This window comes from Musa acuminata, chromosome BXJ1-11 (assembly GCF_036884655.1).
Source record: "Musa acuminata AAA Group cultivar baxijiao chromosome BXJ1-11, Cavendish_Baxijiao_AAA, whole genome shotgun sequence".
NCBI classification, from domain to species: Eukaryota; Viridiplantae; Streptophyta; class Magnoliopsida; order Zingiberales; family Musaceae; genus Musa; species Musa acuminata.
In genome coordinates, this window is record NC_088337.1 from 24,195,001 (window position 1) to 24,216,845 (window position 21,845).

The 21,845-nt window shown below is 38.9% G+C and overlaps 2 protein-coding genes across 4 annotated transcripts in view; both read left to right on the top strand.

Moving 5' to 3' along the window:
• The window catches only part of LOC135597323 (SWR1 complex subunit 2-like), a 14,092-nt gene extending 11,427 nt beyond the window's left edge, over positions 1–2,665 (top strand). For both annotated transcript variants that reach the window (XM_065090116.1, XM_065090117.1), the window contains one exon: positions 2,148–2,665. In XM_065090116.1, coding sequence (XP_064946188.1) covers positions 2,148–2,343 — 196 coding nt within the window. In that variant the 3' untranslated portion in view covers positions 2,344–2,665. The remainder of the gene's footprint in view (positions 1–2,147) is intronic.
• A 755-nt stretch (positions 2,666–3,420) lies between these two features.
• LOC135597324 (mRNA-decapping enzyme-like protein) lies at positions 3,421–12,510 on the top strand. Of its 2 annotated transcripts, XR_010481216.1 has the most exons (9): positions 3,421–3,830; positions 3,947–3,987; positions 4,176–4,225; positions 6,579–6,723; positions 7,616–7,672; positions 10,789–10,912; positions 11,119–11,592; positions 12,128–12,262; positions 12,365–12,510. XR_010481216.1 is itself a non-coding variant. In XM_065090118.1 (8 exons), the coding sequence occupies exons 1-8, from the start codon at positions 3,672–3,674 to the stop codon at positions 12,182–12,184; spliced, it is 1,107 nt and encodes a 368-aa protein (XP_064946190.1). In that variant the 5' UTR covers positions 3,421–3,671; the 3' UTR covers positions 12,185–12,510. The 2 variants fall into 2 exon arrangements, 1 of the variants encoding a protein (XP_064946190.1); XM_065090118.1 differs by having other exon boundaries at positions 12,128–12,510.
• Positions 12,511–21,845: the final 9,335 nt, after the last annotated feature.

Below are 21,845 nucleotides of genomic sequence, written 5' to 3' on the forward strand. Positions count from 1 at the left end.
CCTACCAGTAAATACTGGTTACTATGTATTGATCCGAGTGAAAAAGGAGTTCCTTGGTTATAACAACAACCATTTATAAGTAGCAGATGTTCACAAAAATACTTCAAACATAAGCATACAACACAAATAAGTCAAGAATCCAAATTACATAAATAGTTTGTCTTTGACACATCTTGAATCTGTATGTAGAGGAATCGTCCTATGTATATATAATACATTAACATAAATATGTATACAAAACAAGAGTCCTAAAATGTTTGCGCTATTTGACATCTTGATGTTTGAGACCAATGTTTGATGTTTCACCTGGATCAGTATGAAACGAGTGATACGTACTAGTTTGGGTGAATTGGTATGCGGACCACCTCACTTTCGAATGATCCCATCCGAACCATTAAAAGGAAAGTATTTAATTTAATAAACATACTTTAGGGCTTGCCAACACAAGCCCTTCTTGCATCACCTCATGTAGCTACTTGTCATCACCTGTCGCTAGTTGTGCGTCATCGATAGGTACTCTTCCTCCTCTTCTCCTCTTTTTTTTCCTATTCCTCGTGTTCCTACATCACCTCCTCTCATTGCTCTTCCTCTACCGTCCTCTTCCTCTACTACCTCCTCTTCTTCCTTTCTCTTCCTCCTATTGTGTCCTTCTCCAACACCTAGTCTTCTTCCTTCCTCCTCCCTCTTCCTCCATTGCCCTTCCTCTTCTCCTCCTTTCTCGTTGAGTCATCGACACATAGGTGTACCGCATGTCACTATATCAGTATTGTATCGGTCTAGCTAGCGAGGATTGATATGAGTCCGTACTGGTGCAGTGCATGTCATACTTACTGGTTTGGCTAGGGATTGACACGGGTTCGGTATGTGAAATGGCAATCCTTGTTTGAGACGGTCATGAAGAATCTTTTGAAATGTCCAGTTGAATAACATTTCTACCAATCACATGTGGTCGTCAAGATTGGCTGAATAAATAATAACTAGCCAACCATTCATATTCAACCCATTCCCTCTTTTCGCTCTCACATTTAGGAAGGAATGACATGTATGCATGAATTCAGTTGGCCTAGTACCAATAACTTGGTTTTAACTATTAACATTTTCTGTTATATTAGCAGAGACTGCTTTTTACAAGTTATAGGAGAAGCATGATGAGCTTGTAATGACTTGAGAGTTGCAGCATAGACATTGACTGGATCCTTAAGTGAATTCTGGAGAATTTGGGTGGAGTAGATTGCAACAATCTCAGGTCTGGGAAGGAGGAAAGGACGGTCTAGTTGCAGCATAGACATTGTGACTGGATCCTTAACTGAATGCTGGAGAATTTGGGTGGTATAGATTGCAGCAATCTCAGGTTTGGGGAGGAGGAAAGGATGGACTTGTATATTCACATGTCCTATTACAGATACATTGGGCCTAAGTTCCCTGATCTATGTTCGGCAGGCCTGCATGATCATGAGTTTTTTTTAAATAAGGTTTCTTTGCTTGTTAAAGTAGCTTAATAATGTGCTATCTCGATTGCTCTTTTGAATAAGTTCATGTTGCATATCATTCTTGCCTACAACTAGTGAGAATGGAAGAGAGAAGACACTATGAAATATGAACTGATTCTTGACAAATAATCAATCCATTGAACTTCTTCAACCTTTGGTGAATCCTGCTTTCTGATATCTTTCATTTGCCGTTGTATGTGTTTTTGCCATTAGTGTCGTAACTCTTTAATCTTTACCCCAATTTGATGTCGGGTGTGAAGTTGTCAATTTGTGATTGGACTCATGAATATCCTACAATTTATTGCTGAAAATCTGTTTCTTGCTGCCTGTGATGGTAGTAGATATAGAAGACGAGACTTTTTCCATACTTAACGCCGGGGGTAGATCTTTGTTCTGCACTGAGCCATTTTTACTGTATACCTTCTCTTAGGGTCCTACTCTTCCTATACTTTGCTTATACATTTATCCCTGTGTAGTTTATGAATTTAGAAGCATCCTTGCAATGTTGTTTTCCAACGTGATTTGGTTGTAGTCTTGATGCTAAAATGGTCTTTCTTGGTTTTATTTCTTATCATGCCATGACTTATTTTTGCTTATCCTGTGCCATTTTTTTCCTTTAGCTCATTGCAAGTGTTGATTTTGTTGCTTTCCTTCCAGATTCACAAAACAGGAAACCGATCAGAAGCAACTGGGAAAGATAGATATGGGAGATCTATTTGATGCAATTTCTAATGAAGGATTTTTATCCACTCGGAGTAGAAGGGATGCTGGGATAATGAGAAGGCCAACCGATCTTCGATTAGGAGCTCAATTCCGAAGAATACCAGCTCTAGAAATGCTTGATCAAGATTAATAGAAAATAGTGGCACATCAGATCTTTCAAGACAATTGGCTGTTTCGCCCATGAGTTCATGCATATGGGTGTGTGTACACGAGCGTTCATGACCCATATGCTGTATTCCACGGCATATATGATTGACAGCCAACTTCATCAGCTTAGGTTGACAACTTCAAGCTTTTTGCGAAAGAATACCCTTAGTAAACATCATTGATTAGTCTGGATGGACTGTTTAACTATGTATACTATTAGTCGGTTGCATGTCTTACATTTTAGTAACGAAACTATACCACCATCTTTTTGGTTTGGTGATTTGTATGTTATTGATGATTCTCTATGCAGGTTCTTTTACCTTATTGAAAAAAATGGTATTAGTCATTTTAAAATTACGTCCTAACGGTTTAAGTTTGGATTGGTTTAGTGGAAGTTACTATATACTCGATCATAGAATTTATTAAAAAAAAATTAATTTTGATAATTTATTAATATTATTTTTTTAAAAAAATAAAAAAATAGTATTAATCATCGTCAAATTGAGTTAGCTTAGTGAAAGTTAATCATGTTATACTCAAAATTAAATTAAATCACACTTATGTTATTACAATCAATCACATAATCTCTCCAATTTTAATTGATTTAGTTCATAAGTAAGTTTATTTACTTAAAAAAGATGTTTCCTCATAAAAATAAATATGAGGTGTCATCCGTAAAAATCAATAATAAATTTTTTTAATAAAATATCTTACGTACTTACATCTGCATGCATCCATCGACAAGACATTTGCTATGTTTCACATGTGGGGGTTCATGAATGTATATGTATGGGTCCTCATTGGATGTCTCCTCAGGTGGTTCCTCATCCTTCATCCACCAAGTCACTTTTCAATCAATCACCTTCTAACCTATCTAATATGTACGTGCCATTAAACCCAAACATAGATCTCGTTACCATTTCCATCAAATAGTGAGGTTTAAATATGGGTGAGAAGTTGAGGAGGCTTCAGTTTGCTTATGGGGGCGTGATGTGATTGTTGAATCACAGTGGCATGTTATTCTAATGTCCCCCATCGGCAATCAAGTCAAAGAATAGGAATTGGTCCGCTTCGTAAATCCGAAAATGGAAAAAAATGAAGAAAACCACACACGTCAAGATTAGTTAGCAAAAGTTTATTTCGGAAGAAAATGCTGTCGCCGGTGCCACTTCGGGGATTCCTCCGTCCCTACAAGATATAAAAAGCCTCGTCCTGTGCTCCCTCGTTTCTCTCCGTCGATCTCGGCTTGCCCTCGGGTGAATCCGTGGAATTAGAATTGGGCTTAGGGTTAGGGCTCCGGAGGGGGCGAAGATGCTGCAGAACCGGAAGGTGACGCCCAATCTTGATCAGCAGAGCACCAAAGCCCTCAATCTCATTGTCCTCCAGCGCGGCGACCCCTTCGTGGAGGAGATCCTGATGACCGCCACCCACGTCACCTTGTACGAGTTCAGCATCGACCTCAACCAATGGGTCCTTCCATCTGCCCCGCCGAACCCTTCTCCTCCCTTTCTTGATCGGGATTTTTTGTTTCGTTTTTTCTGGTTTCCGCCACCTGATTAGGGTTTCGCTTCCGTCTTTCCTTGCAGAGCCGGAAGGATGTTGAGGGATCGCTCTTTGTCGTGAAGAGGTAATTGGATCGTGAGTGTTAGTCCTTTCCTCGTTTCATCACCTTTGATTTGAATCATAATGTGGATGAATCGGGCCTGATGTTTAGGTCCTATTGGGTTTTAGTACCGAATTTATTACTTGATGTCAGTTCCCGTGGTGAATTTATTGTTGTTCTGTTGGCAATGATGAAAATACGCTACTCTGCAGGAACACGCAACCTAGATTTCAATTCATTGTCATGAATCGACGCAATGCAGGTATTAGATTGGTCTTGTTTGGGGAATCTATCTTACTTCTTGCCTTCATCTCTACCTGTAAAAGATGTAAATTTCTCTATAACTTTGTCACTGTAAGTTTTGACATGAGAGAAGTTGGAAAGGGATAAGAGTCGTTTGTCCTAGCCCTTGTTGGATATATTCTTATTACCATCTCTATGTCAGCTAGGGAATCAATTTCTGCTGGTAACCTTAGGAAGATTCCGGATTGGATTTATTACCAATTTAAGTAGGATTTTGTTGCATCACAACGTAGTAAAATCATACTTGATTTTTCTATAATCAATTTCCTAAATACTCAACTCTGGAGGCTTCGTTTGGAGAAGGTTGTGCTGGAAGTATAGTGCTACCAGTCGTGTAAACTCTGCATTATGCTTCCAAGCAGGTCATTTGAAACACAACTTATTCTTTGCATTCTTTCTGTGTTGATATGGTTGTCACTAAAGAAAAACATAAATCCTCATGAGAACCACCTAATGTGGGTTGTGTCAACAAAGACACTTTGCAACTTTGGAATTTGTTCTTTTTCTGTGAAGATACTCCTTGAGATGACCATTGGCATTTTTATTTCACTTGTTCGTTGACATAGATTTAGATGACCATTGACATCTTTAGTGCTTTATCATCATGGATTTCCATGCGGCTTATTCAATTGGTCATGGTTATTACTTCAATCTTTGTTCACTTAAATGTTACAGTGGCTAACATTGATTCTATACCCAGTTGCTTTTATATATTCAAGTCTTGTCAACCTGAACCTGGCACCATTTTATGCAATATACTTGGTGAAGAATCTTATGTGTTCTGTTAGTCTGGATTGTGTGACTTGTGCTGTTCATTATGTGGCAAAATAATTTTTTATTCTTCCGGAGATATAGACACATACAAAACAAAGTGGCAACCAAGAATATTCATATTTCAACCACTACAGTCTAATAATGGTGTGATTTCTTATTTGGAGATTAAGATCTGGAAATGCAAGACATTGAAAGATTAGTATAACTCAAGTTAGAGCAGCTACTAAAGAAAACATAATGGCAAGTATGATATGAATATCTGGAGATATTTTTGAAGTTCAAATTTTCATTCTTTATCTCTTTGGTTTCTATATATATATATATGTGTATATATACATACATACATATATATATATATATATATATATATATATATATATATATATATATATATATATATATATATATATATATATATATATATATATATATATATATATATATAGTGTGTGTGTGTGTGAAGAATAATTTGATTATATAAAAAATAGCATATGTGTGAGGATGGAGAATGCATCCAGAAGCATGTGATAGGCATGTGGATGAACTAATGATAGTTAATGCTAAATGACAGTCTCTGAAGAACTAATGATAGTCCCTGCTAAATAGATGATAGATGTGCTGAGGAGTATTCTTAAAATTCTAAATGTCATGCTGGGTGCCTTTGATTCTTTCTAGACTCAATCTTGACATCACCCCCTTTTTCTTTATCTCTTGTTGTAGACTTCTCCAAATGTAGGAGTCAAGAGTTTTGATTGTTGCATGATGATGAACTGCAAGTGATAATTTGGAGGTTTATATTTACTAGGTCCTTAGTGTTAAGATAAGTTCTTATCCTATGTACATTGATTTGGTTCAAAAAATCTACACTTGCATTGAAGGGTTGACATTAAATCTACAATTGGTCTTAGTGTTCTGTCAAATGTTCCATGCTTCTCAATTTTGTATTGTGTTTTCTGTTAGACCTGTTCTTAGTGCAAAAAGATGAATGCTGATGTTTTTGGATGTTTATTTAGTATGCTATAATGTACATATGGAACATGCAGATATTTTAGTTCAAAAATGGTAGTTTGTATCATCAGATAGTAAAGAATGGGCTTCTTCTTCATGAGGCTCTCACCAATGTTTGATATGGGGAGAGTCATACCCCTTCAAGCAGATATGTCATTTTCAAGACCCGAACCCTGATCACTCATGACACAAAGGATCAACCTCAGTTTGGTGTCAACACTTGCTCACCGTTCATTGGTTGGTGATAATTTTATTAAATAATTGCCGCATTATTTGTGCTCTCTTAGCCAAAGTTGTGCTGAAAAAAATTGATGGAAACTATTCTTTTTTGCTGTGATTTTGTGTTATTATGCTAGAAGAAAATTCTTTAGTTGACACAAACTCAACTGTTCAAGCAGTGCAGTTTAACTTATTTTATTCTGTTTGCATTTAGAAGGCTCTATTTGAAAATCTGTTACAGGTCATCTCCAATATTGTATGAACTTTGATTGGTACTTCTATTTTTATGATTGCATTCCTTTTATCAACAGATAATTTGGTGGAAGATCTATTGGGAGATTTTGAATATGAAGTCCAGGTTCCATATCTCTTATATCGAAATGCTGCTCAAGAAGTAAATGGTATATGGTTTTATGATTCACATGACTGTGAATCAGTAGCAAATCTTTTCAGCAGGTACTAAGTCTGTTGTTTTGGGTAGTTGACTACTTGAGTTTCTTTTTTGCTTTAAAGTTTTTGTCTTTTACTTCAGGTTTTGCAAAAAGAAAAGTACATCAGAGGGTTATTGTGTAATTAAAAAAGTTCAGCAATTTTTTTAAAGTTTAGTAGTTATTCAATAACTTGTTAGATGCAAAGTCATCTCCACACTGCCTGATAATTTTCCTCATAGATGACTTAATTTCCAATTAAAAGTGTCATAATAAACCTTATTGCGGAATTATGTAGGAAGGCATGGTGAGCTTGTTATTGAAAAGTCACCAAGCTCTAGATTAGAACTTGGAATGTTAACCCCTTATCTAAATTAGATAAGGAATGTTAACCAAGGAAAACAAACAGATGTATTTAATGGAATGTTAACCCCTTATCTAAATTAGACTTAATCTGATCTCTGCCATTGCATAAAATAGGGGATATGAAACTTGTACAAAATATGTAACATTATAGAGGTGTGCTTTTAGAATCTACACCTTTTAAGTCATGAGGTGTGTCTAAGAAAAAGTGTGCACTCATTACTTGAGGCTTTAAGTCAAGGCTAAAAATGTAAATTAGTGCTTTTGGTAAAACTGTTGCTTGCAGAAAATCTTTATTTTCACTTTTTTACCAGAAGATACCATTGCAGATGAGAGTGGGTTTTGCTCGTTATTAGAATTACATAGTCTGATGCATTTTTCAGTCTTAATCTTTGTTTAAAATATATCTTGATTTTATTACTCTGATGCCCCGGGCCCTCACATCTGTGTGGCGTATTTTTTATTCTTAAATGTTATCATTAAAAAATATATGAACTGCATATTTGTTATGCAATGAACTTGTGGTGCTCTAGACTAACATTGCATATTTTATCCAGAATCCTTAATGCTTATTCCAAAGTACCTCCAAAGCCTAAAGTACCATTGACTAAAAGGTAACGTTGGATCTCATTTGTGAAATTTTATCTGCTTCATTCATTACAAATGCTTGTAGATGTTGTGGTTGGTATGTTCCCTTATCCCATTCTTTAAAAGGAAGCTTTGTTTCTTGAACTCCAATTAGCTAGCAATACTTTTTACTTCGTATCATATAGAACTTTTGATTGCTACGTTGTTTTGTGTAATGTGTTATCTCTCTTATTGCTAGTTACAGCATGTGCGCATGGACTTTGAGGTTTATTTCTCCTTGATCTTTGCTAACTGCTCTTATTTGCTTCAGATAACTTTCCTTAAGCTGTCATCTTGTCAGTTAAAAAATTGTTTTTCTCTTTTTCCCTCCTTTTTCATTTTATTTTTGGTGTTTAATGTGAAATTTAGGAGTTGGATATTTTTCATTGTCTTTTGGCTTAAATTTTTTTATAAATATTTTGTATTGTTGTTCCCTGTATATCAATATGAGACTTGGCGTAGCTTTTTTAATTGTCAAACTTTTTTGTTCATGATTTTTTTATTTCTTTGTGTAGCTTATTTGTTTATTAGATTGTATAATTTTGCAAGTATCATTTAAATGTTTAACATCTCATGAAACCCTCATAATATAAGGAACTATCAGGATGATTCTAGATCTGCAAGTTCAGACAGTTCATCTGCTGGCTTGATTTTGCCAATCCAATCCAGTAAATCTTGTTAATCCCTTTTGCCAGTCCAAATCTTTATTCTAAATTGTGCCATAGGATTAGAAGTAAACTGTCATTGTTCTGTACATCATTTTATAGATTATTAAATGCAATTTTATGCATTTAAAAAGTTAGTGCAATTGCAACATAAAGTTATTAGTATGTATTGTTTCTTAGAAGAGAGTGTGTGTTTCTAATGCATATTAAGATCTTTTATGTTTAAGAGTGGACCTTATTTAGAGTACATTTTCCAATTAACACATTGAATCTAAAAGATGTATTCAGAAGTTGGTTTATCTAGGCTAAAAGTGATAAACTATATACGAATGTCCAATTAGATACAGAAACACTGTGGGAGTCTCCATGAATTCGTCATCTTCTAAATATATGGGACACGTATTATTATTTTTTCAAATAATTTGTTCTTTTCTGAGTGGTGAGGAATCAGCATCTAAAGGGATCCATAATGAAGTGTCTGAATACTAGGAACTAGTGGGCTGCATCTCGACATTAGAGACGGTAGTGGAGTTTAATAGAAAGGGAATGCTTTTCTTTAACAAAAAGAGCTTTCTGACTAATATATAAACCTATTTAGACATTTAACTAGTTTTTGTATGATTGTAGAGAGGATGATGTCAGGAGGAAAGTAGAACTTCAATTCATGTGGACAATAATGACTAATTATAAAACTATGGAGATATTTCTTTGCAGGGAAATGGAATTATAGGGGGAAATTTGTTTTACGAAGTAATTTTAGGTGTTTGCTGAGGTGGTATGTTGGACAGCAGTAATTATGTTTCAATTTGGCCACAAGAAAAGGGTTCAAAGTAGTGAATAAAGTTTATGATCAGTTGTCAATCTAAATAGATACTATGATGGGTTTTTGAAGGTTCTTTTCTGATATTCATAGCTGATAACTTAAGTATCAAAAAGTGGCTCAGGGTATGCAGACGGGCAGGTATTGCATTGCATTATATTTCTCATCCATTTTAATGAAGTACGAGCAGAATATACATTAAAAAACTAACAATGGTGGGTGCTCAGTTTTTGGTAAGCAATGTTTTAGGCCAACTTTGCTTCCTGTTTTCTCCCTTTATCCTGAAGCCACGGTGTTATTTTCTGTAGCTAAAAGGCTTCTTGGGGTCTTGCACAAGAATATGTGAATTATATGTTGGAAATAGATCATTCTTACCTCTTTGCATTTCTTGATCTTATGGTGTAATATTTGTGGCAGATCATGAATTTGATTAGTCAAATCAAACTAAGCCCATGTTTATTAATTTTGTTAATATTATAATTAATCATTACCTATAGACATGCCAATAGAGTAGCTTTTCTTTTTTTAAGTTGAGAAGTAATTCCTCAGCATTTCAATTTGTCTTATTCTTTACTTGAAGGTCTTTGTTGTGTATGATAGGCCGCATTGATCCATTTTTACTAGGATTATGTAACTTAACCTTTAGGCCTTTTCCTAATAAGAATGTATGTTCGGTAGCTAAATAAAAAAATATTGCTATAGTCAATCAACACCTTAGGAATGGTTTATATTTTTAATAAGTTATTTTAACTATTAATAATAGGGGATATATCTAGGTTTGTGAATGAAATCATATTATCATTGATTGTGTTTATATTATTAAATTACTATAACAGTTGAAATAGTAATGTGGAAGTATGAATCATGTTGTACCACTATCACATTGCATGCTTATGTAGACTGCATATGCAGCTGCAGACTGGACCATGTACACATGCAGCTGTGCAGTTCAACTCTTAATACATTTATGGCAACTGTATTTGCTGCTTAAGATGTTGGGAGGGTTCCTTTAGCTCCTGGCCCAATTGCAAGCAGTTACTTTTGCAAATGTTTCTTAAGATGCTAGCGAAAAACTTTATATCCTATCCTCCAGATAAAGATGATTCATATGGTAACTGCAAGCATTAAGTTGTAAAATGTACCTTCTGGAAGACTTAAATTATGGTAGATCTCCTTTCTTCACCCTAAAGTAACTTGGTCTCTCCTCTGGCAATTGTTCTTGGTGCTTTGTCGTTGCATGTCAATGCAATTTGTCAAAAGAAAAAGCTAGCGGAAGCCATTTCCATGAGTTTCATTCTTATCGCCACCTTGAATTATATGATCAGTTATTTCTTAAAAATGACTCGTCTCTGTCCTTGATTTTAGACCTATTTTATTGATCAGTTCGTTTTTGGATAAATTTTGAAATATTTCTCCTGCTTTTGGTTGTTATTAGTGTAATACTTAATGCTTCCATAGTGAACTTGTGATCATTTTTGCAGTGTAGACCTACATGTATGTGTGCCCTGGGGTTTCTTATTTGAGGCTGTAACTCTATGGGCATCTTGATGCAGATATATCTATACTATAAATCTTTGATTGGAAGTAATTTTTCTCACTATTTATTTTCCACTGACAGTGAGTTTGAAGAGCTCGAAGCAGTGCCTAGTTTATCAATCACTGAAGGCCCTTTTGAGCCTCCACCTTCGTGTGCTGCTACACCAATTAATGACGTCCAAGATGATCTCTCTGTCTTCTTCAGTGTATGTACCCCACCAGAAGTTTCTTCCCTTATTATCATTGATTAGTCATACCTGCAGCTCATTTGTTTTTGTTTTGTCCGCATCTTTCTGTGACTAGCATTGCTGTACCATTTTTTTTTGTGAAAGTTGAAAATTTCTTGATCTATTAGAAGTAAAAAAATACTCTCATTTCTTATACTTGACATGTGAATGGTCTTAATTCACAGGCTGCTATGAATGTTGGAAATGCAACCATATCAGGGCAATTCCCACTTCCTTCTGCAGCTATTCCTGTATCTTCCCACATATCAAGTGTCATTCCAACTGCATTGCCAACAATACAGTCTGCACCCGTTCCAATATCCGCCACCCCCATTCCAATATCCACCACGCCTTTGATGCTTCCCATTGATACTAATGAATCTAGCATTGGAAGCAGTAAGCTTGCTGCAAATCTTGTGAAACCTTCATTTTTTTCGCCAATGCCATCTTCATCTGCATTGGTAATGCCTCCTATATCATCTTCCGTGCCAACTGTTCCACCAATCCATCCTCCAGTGACTATGCAGCGACCATATGGCACTCCGTTACGTCAGCCTTTTCCACCACCTACTCCCTCTGCATCTTTAACTCCTGCCCCAAATTATGGCCCAGTCATTACACGAGATAAAGTCCGTGATGCATTCTTGAGACTTGTGCAGGTAAAATTTCTGTTGATTATCTTCTTTTACATTTCAGTAGTCTCTTTAATGCAAATAATCATGCCTAGAACTTCTTTGTTTTATTATGATGTTGGTTCAATGTCGGGAACTATCATTCACATAGCATGAGACTTTTTTCTGCTCTTGTTATATTTGTCGCTCCATAGGCATTCTCTTTTTCCATGTATAGTCCACTGTCCATCCTGCACGACTGATCTTTCATATTATTATCAAATAATTATTCCAACTTAATTATTATGTAGCCCCTGTATATCCCATAGAAAGTTGTACATACCTCATTTGGTGTATCGGCTTTACAGATTGTGACACGAGTTTGACCCGTCCTTTGTCTTTAAAATTGTCTGCTTGAATTGGCAATACAAACTAGCATTCTAGAAATATTTGGCTGATTCATAGCTTCCGTATCTTCTACAATGGTGGTATTATCATCTACTTTTTGTTTGCAACTCTTACTCTTTGATATACCCATACTGGTGGATGATAGTTCTGACTGAAGTACGTGGTTTTTTGACAGAATAATGATTTCATCGACATGGTATATCGGGAGATGCTGAATGTGCATTATCCTTGACAGACAGGATTGTGCTTGCTGGCATGCAGCCATTTTCTCTGTGAACGAGTGGGCTACTGTAAATATTCCAAATCATAGGTAATGTCATTAGAACTTTTTTTTGTTTCTATTATCTGTGGTTGTGAAGAATTAAGACTAAAATTTTTGGTTTGGTGTGGTTTGGCTTTTGGTCTGTCATAGTTCGGAAACGCCCGTACTGTCATCTGTAAGCATAAACTTCAGCAGAGTCTTCACTCAAGTGGATTATTAGATATCATTTCTGTAATGCGGATTTTTTGGTAAAAGAGATTTTGGTAATATAATAACATTCTCTCTTTTTCTTTTTCTTTTCCTGTTTTTGGGCAGTGACCTATATACGTTTTAACTGTTTATTGCATTTCTCCATTTGCTATGTTGTCTGGTCATCACATTTTAAAGTAAAATAATTGATTGAGTATATTTTTAAGGTTAATATTGAAGTATATTTTTAGGCATTTTATGCTCAAGTTAGGTTCTTGTAATCATAGGCATTTTATGCAGTCTTTTCTTTTCTATCAATTTTAATTTTTGTAGTTGGTTATCAATATTCTACAAATTCACATATATTGCGATAATAAAACGATTATCACATATTCGAAACTTACTTTTGAAAAAATGTTTGATAAGAACTAAATACTTTCACAGGATAGTGAGAAGGATGCAATTATAAAAATTAACTATATATATATTTAAATATTAACCTTTTCATCAAAGGTATACCCCAGTCTTTCCATCATTGTACAATGCATGCCCTTAAATAAATCATAATAATGAACCTTATCTTACGAGTAATTTTGGTTCATATCTTTCTAATAACTTTTCTTATTTCGAAATAATAAAGTCGTTGTAGATTAATGTCACAAGATAGTTAGACAAATTGAAGCACAAGGTGATACAGACGTCCATCCACACGTCTACTCGAAGCTTCTGGCGACGGTGAAGCCTACGTCCCACCAACAGGTTGACGCCGCTCACGTACCTCGACCCCTCGCTGCCCAAGAACACCACCGCCTCCGCCTTCAGCCTTTGAGGTCGCCCGTCCTCTCTATCATCGCCTCGAACGTCTCCACAGCTGCCCCAAACAAGTTGGTCGTCAGCGGCATCGCCACCCCGTGCGGTGACGCACAGTTCACCCGCACCCCGTGCTTGCCCAACTTCGCCGCGTGCTTCGAGCACGTGTACGCGGGCGAACGGCTTGGCGGTGCATTCGCCCAAGCCTCTTGCGCCACCGGTGATCAATGCCACCTTCCCATCAAGCCTGAACTGTTGGGAAGAAACATGTTAATGCAATAATTCTTTTCCCTCTTTGTATATCAAAATAGGTTCCTCATCAAAATATCAACTTGATATCAAAATGCTAATATCAATCAGCACAGCATAAACAATAGAGCAATAAATCAATCACACAGTGAGACCAAATCTTTTTAACGTGAAAAACCCAATGTGAAAAAAACCACGGGACCGTAGTCCACCTCAAACTTCCACTATCAATAATAATGATAACAGTTCAATAATAATAGTTTACAATAGGTCTTCTCTAGAATAACTAGAGGATCAGAATAACATCAAGATCATAGATCTTGGCTCAAGGATAGCATATCTTCATCACAGGTTTACAGTAGTCTTCTCTAGAATAACTAGAGGATCAGAATAACATCAAGATCATAGATCTTGGCTCAAGGATAGCATATCTTCATCACGTAGGATGGATTTCCTCGTAAGAGAATTCTAGGTCTCACAAAGTGGATATCATAGGAAAATACCTTAGAGAGGGTAAACTGCAGATCAACACCATTAGGATTGTAGAGTTTGCTGCAAGGATTGTCCACATAAAATTTGGGCCGAAACTGACAACGTTTGGCCACCGATCGTCAAGCAGAAAAACTCAGAAACCTTACTTTCTCTCTCTATTTCTCTCTCCTTTTTTCTCTGCACACCGCTGCACGCTGCACGCTCTTACTCTAATCTCACCCTAATTTCGTTCTCTCTAATCTCCAATTAGTTGATTTGGGCTTATGGCTCAAATTGTCCAAGACCACATATGGACTAGACCCAACAATTCTCCCCCTCCAGCTCATATGATGGGCTGTACCAAGCCCGCTCTTCGCCTACATGCTTCAAGCTTCTCCTTAGGCAAAGACTTTGTCAACATATCTGAACCATTATCATTGGTATGCACCTTTTCCAACTGTAATTCTTTCATCTCAAGCACATCACGAATCCAGTGATATCTCACATCAATATGCTTGGATCTAGAATGGTATGTTGAATTCTTAGAGAGGTGAATGGCGCTCTGACTGTCACAGTAAACAGTGTATACTTCCTGTTTCAAGCCCAATTCCTGTAGAAACTTTTTCATCCATAAAGTTTTCTTGCAGGCTTTAGTAACTGCTATGTATTCTGCTTCTGTGGTTGATAGAGCAACACACTTCTGTAACTTAGACTGCCAAGAGACTGCTCCTCCTGCAAATGTCATCAAGAATCCCGAAGTGGACTTCCTGGAATCAGTATCGCCTGTCATGTCTGCATCTGTGTAACCTTCTAACACAGGTTCATCACTACCAAAACATAAACACAACCTGGAAGTACCTCTTAGATATCTTAATATCCATTTCACTGCTGCCCAATGTTCCTTTCCAGGATTTGAGAGAAATCGGCTAACAACTCTAACTGCATGAGCTATATCTGGCCTAGTACAAACCATAGCATACATCAAACTGCCTACTGCAGATGAGTAAGGCACTCTGGACATTTCTTCTTTTTCTTTCTCACTCGTAGGACATTGTTTCGAACTAAGCTTGAAATGACTTGCAAGTGGGGAACAAACTGCTTTGGCTTTACTCATGTTGAATCTTTCAAGAACCTTTTCAATGTAAGTCTCTTGAGATAGCCAAATCTTCCTTTTCTTCCTATCACGAAGAATCTTCATGCCAAGTATTTGTTTCACCGATCCCAAGTCTTTCATGGCAAAAGACTTACTTAGCTCTCTTTTAAGCTTTTCAATTTTTCCAACATCATGGCCAACAATCAGCATATCATCAACATATAGCAGTAAAATAATAAAATCATCATCTGAAAATTTCTTCATAAACACACAATGATCAGATGTGGTTTTATCATACCTTGGCTCATCATAAAGGAATCAAACTTCTTGTACCACTGTCTAGGTGCCTGTTTGAGTCCATATAAGCTTTTCCTAAGCTTACATACCAGATTTTCTTTTTCCCTTGACTTTGAAACCTTCTGGTTGCTCCATGTAAATTTCTTCTTCTAAGTCACCATGAAGAAATGCTGTTTTTACATCAAGTTGCTCAACTTCTAAATTCAAGCGGGCAGCCAAACCAAGAACAACTCGGATAGAGGACATTTTCACAACCGGAGAAAATATTTCTTCAAAGTCAATACCTTTCTTCTGACTGAATCCTTTCACAACTAGTCATGCCTTGTATCTTTGTTGTGAGCTATTATTTTCAGTCTTTAATTTATAAACCCACTTATTCTTGAGAGCTTTCTTCTCTTTCGGTAGCTTTACCAAGTCATAGGTGTGGTTCTCAAGCAAGGATCTCATCTCTTCTTGCATGGCTTTAACCCACTCACTCTTATTCTCATGTAGAATAGCTTCTTGGTAAGTTTCTGGCTCTCCCCCGTCAGTAAGCATAACATACTCATGTGGAGGATATCTGGTAGAGGGTTGTCGCTCTCTAGTGGATCTTCTCAATGGAATCTCAACTGGTGGTGGAGGTGCCTATTCAGTTGGTTCAACATCATCAACTGTATGTGTATCATCACTGGTATTCTCACCGCAATCTTCTTGTTCATCTCCCCCATGATCATCATGAACAACAGGTGAAGGAACTGGACCCAAACTCCAAGGAATATAAACAGAGGTTTCTGGCTTCTCAACATTATCACCATCATCAAACAATTGGTCTTCAAGAAACACAACATCTCTGCTTCTAATAATCTTCTTGTTCACTGGATCCCATAATCTGTACCCAAACTCTTCATGACCATATCCCAAGAAGATACATGCTTTTGCCTTATTATCAAACTTGGACCTCTCATCTTTGGGAATATGAACAAATGATTTACACCCAAAGACTCTCAAATGATTATAAGATATATCTTTTCCTCTCCATACTCTCTCTGGAACATCACCTTGCAGAGGAACTGATGGAGAAAGATTTATCAGGTCAATTGTAGTTCTCATAGCCTCCCCCTAAAATGACTTTGGTAATTTGGCGTGGGAAAGCATACACCTAATCCTTTCTTCAATGGTTCTGTTCATCCTTTCTGCCACACCGTTTTGCTGAGGAGTTTTAGGAACTGTTTTCTCAAGCCTGATACCATGGAACCTGCAATAATTCTCAAAAGGACCCCTGTACTTGCCACCATTATCTGATCGAACACACTTTAGCTTTCTGCCAGTTTCTCTTTCAACATTGACATGAAACTCCTTGAAAGCATCGAGTACCTGGTCTTTAGATTTCAAAGCAAAAGTCCAAACTTTTCTAGAATGGTCATCATGCTAGTCATAGGTGCCCAGCAAGCTAATCACGTGAGTGATGGCACATGTGACTTGATACAGAATCTTTTTGCTTATTATATTTTGGCGTATATCACTTTATAACTATTGCATAAATGCATATATATATTGTGATGTCCTTGGATTTGTGCAATGGGAATCGGATCGTGATGAGATCACGATAATGAGATCGATTCACCTTTAAACACATATCCTAAATAATCCCGGTCATAGGTTACTCGAGAGGGACATCGTGATAACCGGATAGACTGGTGTGCTGTATACCCGTCCATATGATGGATGCAGCTGGTCTCATAGCTGCTCATGTAGGGACACTAGGGATACAGTACAGGTGCTCATTGGAGAATGAGTTCACTGATTGATCCGCTTACGGAATGCTGGATGGTTGATGATGCCTTATTGTCAGACAGCGATTCCGTAGTCCCAGTGGTGTATCTGGTCCTTAGACTTGAGACACCAAGGATGTCCTGTATGAGTGCTCCACTCTTTGATACCAGACTTATAGGTTTGGCTGTCCCCAGATCTAGTACAGCTGGTCATTGGGAGTGGTAGTCGACCTTACGAGGGCTATTGAGTGTCAATAGAGGATCATCCACTCTCGGCGTCATGAGAGGAATATCCTATGTGTTCTTGCTCAGACAAATCCCTGGCCAGGGTCATTCGGGTTGAGAGAGAAAGAGTTCTCCGGGAGAATCCGATTAGAGCGAGACTCGAGTAGAAACCGTATGGGTCTGACAACACCATGCTCGATATACGGTCAGTAGGATATTAGATGGATGAGGGATTATAGGTACATGGTAACTGAGGACAGACAGGTCCAATGGATTGGATTCCCCTGTATCGTCTGGGGACTACGGCGTAGTGGCCTAGTACGTCCGTAGTCGATGAGTCGAGTGAATTATTACAGAGATAATAATTCACTGAGTTAGAAGGAGTTCTGACAGGTATGACTCACGGCCAGCTCGATATTGGGCCTAGAGGGTCACACACATATGGTAGGCATTGCGATGAGTAGAGGTTCGGATATGAGATATCCGACGGAGCCCTTGTCTTATTGGATGCAGATCCAATACCCACTAGGGAAGGACCCATTAGGGTTTGACACGGGATCTCTATAAATAGGAGGGATTCACAGCCTCATAGGCTAGAGTCTTTGCTTACCTTTCCTATTCTCCTCTCCCTCTCCACCTCAGAGTAGGCCTGGAGTTTTGAGGAGCGTCGTCGCAACCCTGCTGTGTGGATCACCTCTAGAGAGGAGGACGCTTGACCTCCTTCACCCTCTCCTAAGGATCTGCAAGGAAATAGGGATATACGATCTCCCTAGGTAACACAATCTCTATACGCAGTTTTGTGTTTTGAGGATTTTTGCGCACCAATCTTCGCACGACGACGAACATCTTTTTGGGAATCGGGGAATTTTGTTTTCTTGTTCTTCCGCTGCGCATATGATGTCGCCCCCCAATGATTTGCTAACAGTGGTATCAAAGCCAGGTTGTTCGTGCGAATGATTGGTTTTGAACTGCATGTATTGTGTTTAGGAAGAATTTTGACGTCAAAATCGTTGACGCAAAAGCGAGGAAGGGCAGCAACAGTTGCTGCCCTCGATCTGCATGCCTGCAGCCACCTGCAGCGGCAGCCGCAGCCGCAGCCAGGCAGCACAGCACCGGCGCATGCGCAAGCGCTGTGCCTGCAGCAGCCGGCCGGCGGTCTGCTTGCAGCATGCTTGCTGCTGGCGGGGCTGGCAGCCCAAGGGCAGCGACGCCTGCCGCCGCTGCTCCCGCGGGCGTAACCCCCCCCCCCCCCCCCCCCCAACAAGGGCGGCCGCCCGGCAGGACAGCACCGCCTGCGGAGGCAGCGGCGCCCGAAAGGGGAGCCCACCTGCAGCAGCAGCGCCGCCAGCGGGCGTGCCGCCTGCAAGCGAGGGCAGCGCCCTCGCCCCGCCGCACAGGCCGCCGCCAGCAGGGTGGCGGCGGCGGCAGCGGCAGCAGAAAGAGGGAATTAGGGTTTTTTTGGAAAAAAATAGTTTTGCCCCTCGGAATTTGAGAAATTCCAGTTTCTGTCTTTTGTCGAAATTACGAAAATACCCTTAGAAATTGAGAAATTCCCTAACTATCCCTGTTTTCAGAAAATATTAATTAATTAAAAGGTTTAGTTGATTATTATTTTTATTATTATCTAGTAGTCCTACATGATGATGATTATTTATACATGTGATGTATGATGTGTGGACGGATGATCATGGACTGTGTGATGTGTGTACTTGTGATTATTATTATTGAGGTCTGCGAACGTCCATTATATTTCTCGATTATTGTCGGGCCTGCGTGCCTATGATTAAGTTGTAATCACATGAGGAGGCGCAGCGGGAGCGTGGATGCGATAGCGGGACCCACGAGACGGACGATCGTGATGCATGGAGATGCATCAAGATGTCGACGGAACCGACGAGGACGAGATGGACAATCACAGGGCATGGAGATGCACCGTTGCACACATAGATCTTGATGTGAGTGATTAGGCCTACTGGCTCGGGCCTAATCATATTAGGTTGTGGTCCATGATCATCTGGTGTGATTGCTCATACACATACTAGATATGTATATATATTTGCATGCGATGTAGATATATATTAAATATGTATATGTGTGACATGTCATATTAGGAGACCAAATCATAGAAACATCTCTCGATAATATTAAGTCAGTAAACGTGAGGCAATTAGATTGACCCACATGGCCTTCCATCGTTATGAGTAGGAACCGAATCTCGGTGTAGGTTGAGTTGGTCGAGTCCCTCGAGACTCACCTATATCGCGATTCGCTATCTTGCTTACGACATAGAGATGTCACCGGTGACCTGAGGGCATGGTATGCTTGGTCGAGTCCCTCGAGGGTATATCATCAAATCAGACTCATCTTGTAACGAAGGTGTTGACTTAACCGAGCATCATGGTTGGTCGAGTCCCTCGAGGCCATGGTGATTCGGAGGCCAAACAGGACGGGAATCACAAGGAGTTGTGATCGGCAAGAGTTGCCTACCTTTTAGGCTTAGTGTGATTGGTCGAGTCCCTCGAGGTTACAATAAGACGCTGATTGGATCCTGATCCCCACTAGAAGTCTGCCGGAGACTTCCGTTTCATGTGCTGAGGGTGTCGCGTGACTCGTTAGTAAAATAGTGGGAGCATATTAAGATAGAAGTCCATATCTTGATAGTTTATTTCTTGCAAAATCTGCATGTTATTCATTTCTGCTACATCTTTATTTTCAGAAAATGTCGCTTTCAAATCCCTTACGTGGCATACTTGATGTCAACCGCCTCACTGGTCCAAATTATACGGATTGGCTCCATAACTTGAGAATTGTTCTCACAGCGGAGAAAATCGTGTACGTCCTTGATACAGTGATGCCTACGCCCGAAGAAGGGGCAAGCGAGGATGAGATCGCTCGCTACGTGAAGTACATTGATGACTCCACTCTTGCTCAGTGCTATATGTTGGGCTCTATGACTCCAGAGTTACAGAGACAACATGAAAAGATGGATGCCAGATCCATTCTCCTACATGTCCGCAAATTGTTTGAGGAACAAGGAAGGACTCAACGATATGAGATATCCAAGAGCCTTTTCCGCGCTAGGATGACTGAGGGGACACCGGTTCAGAACCATGTCCTAAAGATGATTGAGTGGATAGAGAAACTCACAGGTCTAGGAATGGTCCTAGAGGATAACTTGTGTGTGGACATTGTGCTTCAGTCCCTACCAGATTCCTTTTCACAGTTCATAATGAATTTTAATATGAACAAGCTTGAGGTGACTCTCCCAAAGCTCCTCAATATGTTGAGGGAGGCAGAGAGTACTATTAAGAAAGAGAAGCCAGTTCTCTACACTGGTGAGACCAGAAAGAAAAGGAAAGCAGAAAGGTCCCTTAAGAAGGGAAAGGGCAAGGGCAAACCAGGTAAAGCAAAGGTTGCTAAGAAAGACCCAGCAAAGGACAAAGGCCAGTGCTTCCACTGTGGTAAAGATGGGCACTGGAAGAGAAACTGCAAAGAGTACCTTGCAGAAAGGGCGAAACAAAAGCTTGATGAAGCTTCAGGTACATTCATGATCAGTCTCCATTTGTCAGACTCTTATGATAACACATGGGTATTGGATACCGGTAGTGCTTATCATATATGCAATTCGTTGCAGGTTCTGGCAAGGCCTAGGAGACTAGAAAGAGGCGAGATGGACCTCAAGATGGGTAATGGAGCAAAAGTTGCTGTATTAGCTGTTGGCGAGGTCACCCTACATCTGCCTAGTGGAGCTTTTATTGCATTAGATGCATGTTATTTTGTTCCTTCTATTATCAAAACATTATCTCCATTTCATGTTTAACAGTTAGTGGATATAAATTTATTTTTGAGAACAATGGTTGTTTAATATTATTAGATGATAAGATCATCACGAAAGGAATATTGCATAATGGTTTATTTATGTTAGACACTACTCCACATATCATGAATGTAAATGTATCTAAGAGGAAACGAGATGAGGTGAACAGTGCATACCTGTGGCATTGTAGGCTAGGTCACATCCATGAAAGAAGGATTCAAAAGTTGCTAAATAATGGATATCTAGATCCATTCGACTATGTGTCTTATGCAACTTGTGAGCCTTGCATTCGTGGAAAATTGACCAACTCTCCATTTAGTGGAACCGGAGAGAGAGCCACTGAGTTGTTGGAACTCATACATAGTGATGTATGTGGACCCATGTCAACTCATGCTATTGGAGGTTACTCCTACTTCATTACATTTACTGATGATTTCTCAAGGTATGGATATGTGTACTTAATGAAGTACAAGTCCGAGGCCTTTGAGAAATTCAGAAAGTATAAGAATGAGGTGGAGAACCAGACTGGAAAGAGTATCAAAACTCTTCGATCAGATCGAGGATGTGAGTACTTAAGTACAGAGTTTACTCAGTTCCTCAAGGACCATAGGATATTATCCCAATGGACACCTCCTTATACACCTCAGCTCAATGGTGTCTTTAGAAGGAGGAATCGTACGCTATTAGATATGGTACGGTCCATGATGAGTTTCGCTGACCTACCCATCT

Bases quoted from the DNA above. Each gene is read 5' to 3' on its own strand.
- LOC135597324 (XM_065090118.1), top strand. From the start codon at position 3,672: ATGCTGCAGAACCGGAAGGTGACGCCCAATCTTGATCAGCAGAGCACC. The intron at 3,988-4,175 runs GTAATTGGATCG...GCTACTCTGCAG, and splicing joins TCGCTCTTTGTCGTGAAGAG to GAACACGCAACCTAGATTTC. The intron at 7,673-10,788 runs GTAACGTTGGAT...TTCCACTGACAG, and splicing joins AAAGTACCATTGACTAAAAG to TGAGTTTGAAGAGCTCGAAG.